Source organism: Amblyomma mixtum, chromosome 2 (assembly GCF_055824585.1).
Source record: "Amblyomma mixtum isolate Tamu chromosome 2, ASM5582458v1, whole genome shotgun sequence".
Classification (NCBI taxonomy): Eukaryota; Metazoa; Arthropoda; class Arachnida; order Ixodida; family Ixodidae; genus Amblyomma; species Amblyomma mixtum.
This window is the reverse complement of record NC_143013.1, coordinates 266,183,173-266,192,197: the sequence shown is the minus strand read 5'-3', so window position 1 is coordinate 266,192,197 and position 9,025 is coordinate 266,183,173. Positions and strand designations below refer to the sequence as shown.

Here is a 9,025-nt window from a genome sequence, read left to right as displayed (position 1 = left end):
GTATATGAGCTTTGCTTGTAGGTCCGTCGTGTGTCAGTGTCTTGTTTAGGGGATCTTCGAAGCACGGAGTTCAAACCGAAGATAGGAAATGGCTCTCGGAACAGTTTGCAAAAGATGCATTTCACTGCAGGGCATTTAGTACTGATTTTAATCCCACCAGACCTTGCCACTTCTATGAGAGAATATGTAAGCATGTGTCAGTCGCCAGCTGTACACAGCTGGCAATGGCCGATCGCATCCGCAGAATTATCCGTACTGCGCCGACTATCTGTGAACAGCATTTGCAAAGAGGAAAAAGAACATCCCCCCTTCACGTGGTCCAGGCTCGCGCCGGCGCAAATCCACGCGCCTTTTCCCTAGCCCGCAGCCTATTCGCAACGCCGCTCCTTCAAGACCGCCCGCCGAAGGGACAGCTGAACCAGCCATGTTCCACCTTCTGGGGAGCTTGGCCAAGCTTTTCAAGCTGCACAGGGTGCACATCGATGGCAGCGTTTTCCGCCTGCACACCGGCGCCACTGTGGCCTTCCTGATGGCATTCTGCATGCTCCTCACCGCCAAGGAGTACGTTGGCACGCCCATCGAGTGCTACTGCCCGACGCTGCCCAAGAGCGTAGTGAACTCCTTCTGCTGGGTCGAGTCTACGTTCAGCCTGCGAGCTCTGTTCAACGCCTCCTACAACGGCAGTGTCGTCTACCCTGGAGCGGGCCCCGGCAGGGGAGACCGCAAGTACCACACCTACTACCAGTGGGTCTGCTTTCTGATGTTCGCCCAGGCCCTCTGCTTCTATGCGCCGCGCTGGCTTTGGAAGGCCTGGGAAGGCGGCAAGGTACCGGCCATTGTGGACGCCCTCGACATACGCTCGTCGATCACGAAGGACCGGGCAGACCTTCGGTCGCAGATGGTAGACTTCCTCGTGGCCAACATGAATCACAACCGTTGCTACCTGATGAAGTACCTGTTCTGCGAGGCGCTTAGCGTCTTCAACGTCGTAGCTCAGGTGGGCTTCACGGACTACGTGCTGGGAGGATCGTTCCTCACCTACGGCTGGGACCTTGTCCGCTGGCATCGCGGCGAGGGACGCGAGTTCGTCAGCCCCGCGGTGATGGCCTTCCCCCGGATCGCCATGTGCTCGTTCTTCAAGTACGGAGACTCTGGCGCACTCGAGAACCGCGAGGCCGTCTGCGTCCTCCCCCTGAACATCCTCAACGAGAAGCTGTTCGCCTTCCTGTGGTTCTGGTACGCGCTCCTTCTGGTTGCCGGCGCCCTGGTGGTGATCTACCGCGTGCTGCTACTGCTGAGCGCTCCCCTCAGGCGTCGACTGCTGGGCTGGCGTTACCCGGACAATGCTCGCATCTCGGCCGTAGTGTCGGCCATGTCAGCTGGCGACGTCTTCCTCCTCAGCCTTGTAGGGCAGAATGTGGACTCTCTCGTCTTCAGCCAACTGGTTAACGAACTCTCACGAAGGCTGGTCAAGGCGGCACCTGCTGTGCCATCAGCTCCACCACCCATTTGAAAAGAAATTAGAGCAAGACAAACATTGGCTTCCCTATTTTCCAAGCGCTGCTGCGCAAATACATTTCTCTCCATATTAATCCTGTTTCGAGAATTTCTCTTCCTCTTATTTTTCTCTAGACGCCGAACGGGCCGGAACTCGGCCACTGTCATGCTTTGGTTTTGGTTTCAAGAATTCTTTCTCTCAATATCAGTGTTCGTTGACTGGGCGGACTGTACCTTGAATGTTCTAAGTGAAAGGCAGGCACAGCGAAAACTTAAGTCGTCATTCCGGTTCATCTCTTTTTCTAGGCTTCAAACCATCTTTTTCTAGGCGTCCTTACAAGTATCCGCTTGCTAACTGAGAGCTAATTCGGCCAGGTGCAAAAAAATTGGCTGTGGTTTGACCAATGGCCATCCCGAGTAGAACTGCGGAAGCAACGGCGACGGCATCTCAGGGGGCCCTTTTAACTGTCTGAAGTGCGTAGAGGCGAAAGCGTTTTCCGCACCACTTTGACTGCCTGTGTGGCACTGGTTACGTCACCACTGGATGACGTCACACAGAAATAAGTACTAAGTACTGACAAATTACTAATTGATGGTGGAACGCGAGGGCGTGTTGTAGCGCTGTCAGGGATGGATGGAAAACTTTATTAAGCAAGTGAGTTTGGACCGTACAAGGTCTCAGGGCCACCGCACAGCCCTCACATTACGCGCATGTGTCCAGGCCACGTAGGGCCATGGCACTGGCACCCCGGTTCACACAGCGAAGTTGCGCGTCCGGGTCCTGCGACGCAAGGAGGGCCTCCCATTCCTCCCATGTACCGATGGCGGGCTGTCCCTGCGGGGGAGGATCGGCAGGGCAGCCGAAGAGGATGTGGTCAAGGGTGGCGTGCGGTTCTCCGCAGAGACTGCACTCTGGGGAAACATGGTGGAAGTAGGATAGAAGCTGAGGGGTAGGAAGAGTTCGGGTCTGGAGTCGCCTCCAGAGGATTTGTTGGGAGTGGGATAGGCGGGGGTGGGGAGGGGGATAGAGTCGACGGGCAAGGCGTGCTTGTTGAGTCAGTTCTGAGAACGTGTGTGCCCGCTCCCTCGAGAAATCCCGGCTGGGGTCGCCATTTGCCCGGCAAATAAGTCCTCGGGCTATGTTATCGGCGGCCTCATTTCCGGGATTGCCAGAGTGAGCCGGCACCCACACGAGCTCAATACGCCTATCGGGATTTAGGGTGCACATTCTCAATATCTGCCACGCGGGGGGATGGACGCGTCCGCGGGCGAAGTTAAGAATGGCTGTTTTGGAATCGCTTAGTATATAAGCCGCATTGGTTTGGGCAATGGCTATTGCTATAGCTGCTTCCTCTGCTTCTTCCGGGGTACAAGGTGGGTCTATGAAATGGGTAAATGGGGGGGGCTGCTGGATGATAAGCCACAGCTACTGAACGGTCTGGACCACTCGCAGCGTCCACCCAGCGCACATCCTCTAAAGTGCCATATTCTTTATGGAGAGCTTTGGCTCGCGCGACTCGGCGGGATTGATGGTATTCAGGGTGGACATTCTTCGGAAGTGGTTTCAGGATAAGCGCGGTGTGTATGGCGCGAGGGAGAGAGATGAAGTCGGTCGTGTGTGCCGGTATGCGAATTCCCAGAGAATCCAGTATATATCGTCCAGTTTCCGTCCCAGCCAGACGAAGGTACTGTGTGTAGCGATGTGCATCTATAAGCTCTTGTATAGTGTTGTGCATTCCTAATTTTAAGAGTCTGTCCGTGCTAGTGCTCTTTGGTAGGTTTAGCGCTGCTTTCGTAGCCATGCGGATAAGAGCATTGATCTTGTCTTTATCCGAACAGGAGAGGTTCAGGTAAGGAGTGGCGTAAAGAATGCGGCTAAGCACAAAGGCATGCAGCACCTTGAGATTATCGGCTTCGTCTAAACCGGCTCGTGAATGTGAAACCCTTCTAAGAAGATGGATGACGGAGTAAGTGGACTGTTTTAGTGCTTTTAGGGTAAGGTTGTTTTTCCCCGTGTCCTGTAAATGCAGGCCAAGAATGCGGAGGGTAGGTGTTTGCGGTATGGGAGTGTCATGCAGGTAGATCGTGATGGGGGAGGTAGGGACGCGCCGCGGGCGGATTATGAGGAGTGCTGACTTTGTGGGGGAGCATTCAAGCCCAATGTTTGCCGCGTGAGTAGCGATAGTTGTAGCGGCTTCCTGAAGGGTCGATTCTATGTCACCATCCGAGCCGTATGTGGTCCAAACCGTTATATCATCCGCGTAAAGTGTGTGTCCTAAGTGCGGGATGCGGCTGAGAGCCTTGGCCAGGGGGATGAGGGTGAGGTTGAAGAGGAAGGGAGATAACACCGCCCCTTGCGGGGTACCAATGTTACCAAGCGTGAAGGGGGGGGGGGGTCTGTATATCATCTATATGCAGTGAGGCTGTGCGACCGTTTAAGAAGGCCCGTATATAGTTGTAGGTCTTAGGCCCCAACTGCAGCTCTTGGATGCCCTGCAGGATGGCGCTGTGCGTAACTTTGTCGAATGCTTTGGTGAGATCGACTGCCAGGATTGCTCTGGTGTGATGTAACATGTCACTGAGGATAGCGTGTGAAATCTGCAGTAGGGCGTCCTGTGCCGAGAGGTGGGATCGAAATCCTACCATAGTATGTGGATATAGTCCATGGGATTCCATGTGTTGCGTGAGACGGGTGAGGATGACATGCTCAAACAGTTTGCCCAAGCACGAAGTCAGCGAAATGGGACGGAGGTTTTGGGCGTTAATGGGCTTATTTGGTTTAGGAATGAAAATTATTTTCCCGTGCTTCCATTCAGCAGGTAGCGCCCCCATATCCCAGCACTCATTGAAGTAGTCGGTGAGAAGGGAAATTGAACGGTCATCTAGATTTCTGAGCATGACATTTGTGATTTGGTCCTCCCCAGGGGTTGAGTTTCGAAGCTTGATAAGGGCTGCTCTGACTTCAACCTCCATAATGGGGGCGTCGAGGGAGGGTTGATCGGGGCCTACATAGTCGGGATATGATACAGCTTGGCCCACAGTGGTATAAGTTGATTGGAGTTGGCGTAACAGTGCTTGATGATTTTGACGATTTTTATGAGTAAGTCTTTTTAGTGTGAGCCGAGTTTGCTTTTTAGCTTGAGTGGGGTCTATCATATGTCGCAAAAGATGCCAGGCCCTGGTGGAGGAGAGATTACCTCGTAATCCGTCACATAATTGGTGCCAGTTAGATTTACTGAGTGCGGCACTGTGTTCTTCTATTTGTTTCTGTAGTTGCGCTAATTTTAGCTTAAGTTTCCGATTTTGCTTCTGGGTTTTCCAGCGTGTGAGGATACTGTTCTGAGCTTGGAGTAGGTGCGCTAAGCGACTGTCTGCAACGGGAGTCTCGGGGGTGGCGTCTAATGTTTGCGTGAATGCCTGGACATCCTGTTTCAGCTCTGCCATCCATGTGTGGAGGTTAAAGGGGGATTCTAATGTTTTGGCCTCTCTGTGCTTCCGAAGATTATCCCAGCTGGTAATTCGGACACGGTAGTTTTTAGCTTTTTTGGCGAAATCAAGCTGTATAGTTATGATATAATGATCACTGCCCAGGGCCTGATTTGAGTTTGTCCACACCGGTGTGGGAAGGTTGCGACCAAAAGTAAGATCTGGGCTTGTGTCGGCAGTGACACTATTGCCGATTCTTGTAGGTGTGCTCAGGTCATTATATATGGACAGGCCGTACATCTGAAGGGTGTTGCGCAATTCCGCTCCTCTCTTGTTAGTGCGTGTGTACCCCCAGTCTACATGTGCGCAGTTGAAATCCCCTAATATAATGAGGGGGTCCTTTTTTGCAGCGTTGGAGGCGGCTTTAATTAGAGAGATTAAATCTGAGACCGGTTGCCTCGGAAGGAGGTAACAGTTGAGGATGAAAAGGGGTTGAGATCTGTGAGTGGAGGGGATTAATTCTAGGAATGTGTGAGCTACCGGCGAGGTTAGTACATGACAAGTGTATGGTACGAAATGTTGGAGATACGTGGTAACCTTGGGGTTTGGAGTGGTGTCGGAGGGTACCAGAGCGTATCCTGGCAGCGATAAATTTGTGCCAGCATCCTGAAGTGCTACTATATCAGGGGGTGTGGAGGAAGCAGAGAGGAGCTGCTGCAGGGGGTCTCGTTTCCGACGAAACCCCCTGCAGTTCCATTGTAGGATGCTTAATTGGAGATTATTGCCCGTCAACTGGGCCATGCTGGAGGGTGGGGGGGCGGAGGATGGGAGCAGCTATGGGGTTGCTAGCTGGGATATGTGAAGACATTTCAGCAATTATTTGTGGAATTTGTTGTAGAATAGCAGAAGTTACCTGACTGATAATAGTTTCTGTAAGCTTAGTGATGGCGGCTTCAATGTAATTTTGAGTCTGAGCCAGAATACTGGCTTCGAGCTGTTGGGCAAAGTTTTGTAATTTAGAATCCATGTCTGGAATGTCTTCTGGTCTGCGTTTCTTTTGTGGAGGGGGTGTGGAGGGTTGGGGTGTAGGCGAAGAGGTTTGGGGTGTTGGTGAAGGAGTGGGTGGAGAAACGGTAGGAGGGATGGAATTAATGGCTGCCCTAAGATGCCTTACCTCTTCCCGCAGGAGAGCTATCTCTTCCTCCCGCTGTGAGGTTTGGGGTGCACTGGTGGGTTTGGTCCAGGCTCGCTGGTGATCTTGATGAGGCACTAGCGGTGGAAAGTCCTTTGGCGTGGGCACTGGTTGCTTGAGTTTCGGCGCGGTCTGTCTACGAGGTGGAGGGGTCCTGGCTTTGCACGAGCCGGTACCGGTAAGATGGGAACCACCACAAAGAATGCAGCTTGGCGTGCATGGGGTCTCTTGAGGGGTGTGCTTCACGCCACACCGCGGGCAGAGTCCAGCCTTCGGGAGAGGGCACACGTCGTACCTGTGTCCAGGCTTCCTGCAGTTTGTGCAGGCATCGGGGCTTCCCTTGTATTTGGTGCAGCGGTGTACCACACACATATATTTAATTGTGTGAGGCACGGGACCTGAGGCAAAAGTTATTAAGATGGACGTTGTTTTACCCATGCGTCGGGCAGCTATAATGTTAGCGTCCGGGTTTCTGTACTGTAAGTCAGTTAGGATTTGTTCTGGTGTCTCGTTCCAGTAGGCCCGGGAAATGACGCCCTTGACTGCCGCTGGAGGGGCCGCGATGTACGCGGCTACCGGGTACTGTAGTCCATCTAAGGTAATTTGTTGAATTTTCACCAATGCCAGAGCTGTTGCCTCCGCTACCGTCGCCACTGTGAAGGTGTTGTTAGTTGGGTGGATTCTTATGTGCAACTCGCCAATCACTGAGCAGCTGAGCGTCGAGTGAAGTGCCTGCAGGATACTGGGAGCCGGAATCTTCTCCAGGGAGAGGCCGCCTCGCGGGCGAAAGACGACTCTGATGGTACCCGCCGGCAGTGCGGCGAGTTGCTTGCTTCTATGGACGACGGCGCGCGTCAGGCGTAGGAGCTGCGGCGTCTCCTTGAACGCGCTTCGGGTGTTCCCAGATGCAGCGTCCGGTGGCGCGCCGGCGTTGCTGGCGCTTGGTTTAGGTTGAACGGTGGCCGATACCGGGTGTTTTGGGGGCGAATTGGAATCCGTGGTCCGATTACGGTATGCATGGAGCACAGTTTTCCACTCACCAGGGTGGCAGTCCAATGGGTTCAAGGTCTCTCCATCCACGGGCTCCTCCATGGCTGTTGGGGAGTGAGGAACGCGGCGCGCCGGCGAGGCTCGCCTCGATGAGGCGAGGCTTAGCGCAGCGGCGTGGCTGCCAGAGACATTTTCAACAGGTAGCTCACCGAGGTCATTGGGCACATCCAAAAGATGGTAGCGATTGGGGTCTGTGAACCTTCCAGGATCCGTTGAGGGCCTTGGTGGGTCCTAGAAAGGACTTAGCTGGGCACAGGAACCAGAAATTGGCGGAGCCGATAATAAACGCGTCCGCTCACTCGGGCCCCCTAGCGGCCAAAAAAAAACCTGTCAGGGAGTCCACGGAACGTCACCACCCTTTCGGCGCGAGGCCTTGCCCTTTGAACGCAACGCTTTTTGAGGAAAGTAAATGGTGCAGTAATTCTCTGTCATCTCGGTGGACACCTCAACCGCACCGTACAGGAAGGGAAGAAGTCGGAGTGAAAGAAGAAAGAGGGGCCGTAATGAATAAAATGAAAATTGTAATTGAGGAAAGGAAATTAGGAAGTAACTGTCTCACATATCTTGCTGCACACCCTTCGTCAGTTTGTAGAGGAATAGAGGAAGTTTGAGTGAAAGAAGAAAGAGAAAGAGGGGCCGTAATGAAGAAAATGAAAATTGTAATTGAGGAAAGGAAATTAGGAAGTAACTGTCTCACATATCTTGCTGCACACCCTTCGTCCGTTTGTAGAGGAATAGAGGAAGTTTGAGTGAAAGAAGAAAGAGAAAGAGGGGCCGTAATGAAGAAAATTAAAATTGTATTTGAGGAAAGGAAATTACGCAGTAACTGTCTCACACTCGCTCCTCGCGCATGCGCAGTTGGGGCTCTCCGGGGCTCCGCGAAATCACTCACCCCTAGCGTAGTGTTGCTTCCGCAACAAACGTTATTCCACCACACAAGGGGATGACAAAAATGGAGTGACCACCGCTGGAGAAGAAAACCACCGTCGAGGGTGGTTTTCTTTTCCAGCGGTGGATGCGATATCCGGTGGTGGTGGTGGTGAAAAACTTTAATCAAAGAGAGCTTGAGGTTTAAAAAAAAAAATAAATAACCCTGCTGCATGGTCGGTATCCTTAGTCCGGGACACCGCATGACGAGGCCCCGTCTCGCGCCCGCTTGACCAGAGCCCTTTGGGACTCCAGTGTGGAGCAGTTGAGGAGGGCAGTCTCCCATGCCTCTCGGGTGGGGGTGGGGGAGGGGGGAAGTGAGGATTCTGAGTACATGCCCACACCATGTGAAAGATATCGCAGATCTCTCCACAGTGCGGGCAGCGCCCATCTGTGTTCGGATCGAAGTGTTTTGCTATTGCAGGACAGAGAAGGGTTCCTGTCTGCAGTCGCCGCAGAGTTCGCTCCTCCGCCTTACTCAGCCCCTTGGCAGGTGCCGGGTAGAGGCGGTGGCTGTCGCAATAATAAATTAGGATTTCGCGGAACCGCAGAAGCGGTTTATGAGCTTCTGAGCCATGAGAGCTAGGATGAGGAGCCCGGTGTGTGAGCGCTCGGGCGGCCGCATCAGCGGCCTCATTGCCTCGTAGACCCTGGTGGCCAGGAGCCCAGATCACTTTTGTGCGAGTTGGATCGGCGAGAGCGCGTCTTAGAATTTGCGAGGCCAGAGGTGATATTTCGCCTGCAAGATAATGTTCACAGGCCCGGCGAGAGTCTGTAATAACCGTTTTCGATTTTGGATCGGCGGCAGCGAGAGCTATTGCGACTTCCTCCGCTCGTGTTGAATTTGGGGCCCGAAAAGATAGCCCATCGACATTCATTCCCCGGTGGACTACGGCAGCCGTGAAGAATCCCGCGGGCGACGGCCCTGTGATG

The 9,025-nt window shown here is 53.4% G+C and overlaps 2 protein-coding genes across 3 annotated transcripts; one reads left to right on the top strand and one right to left on the bottom strand.

Moving 5' to 3' along the window:
• Positions 1-373: 373 nt before the first annotated feature.
• Positions 374-1,569, top strand: LOC149363878 (innexin inx2-like). Its single transcript, XM_089569994.1, has one exon. It carries the CDS (start codon positions 425-427, stop codon positions 1,511-1,513), a length of 1,089 nt encoding a protein of 362 aa, XP_089426120.1. The 5' UTR covers positions 374-424; the 3' UTR covers positions 1,514-1,569.
• A 559-nt stretch (positions 1,570-2,128) lies between these two features.
• On the bottom strand, positions 2,129-7,485 carry LOC149363877 (uncharacterized). Of its 2 annotated transcripts, none has more exons than XM_089573858.1 (2): positions 6,098-7,485; positions 2,129-2,409 (listed from the first exon to the last, which is right to left on the bottom strand). In XM_089573858.1, the coding sequence occupies exons 1-2, from the start codon at positions 7,205-7,207 to the stop codon at positions 2,251-2,253; spliced, it is 1,269 nt and encodes a 422-aa protein (XP_089429984.1). In that variant the 5' UTR covers positions 7,208-7,485; the 3' UTR covers positions 2,129-2,250. The 2 variants fall into 2 exon arrangements, with proteins under 2 accessions (XP_089429984.1, XP_089429985.1); XM_089573859.1 differs by having other exon boundaries at positions 2,129-2,332.
• Between the last annotated feature and the right edge of the window lie 1,540 nt (positions 7,486-9,025).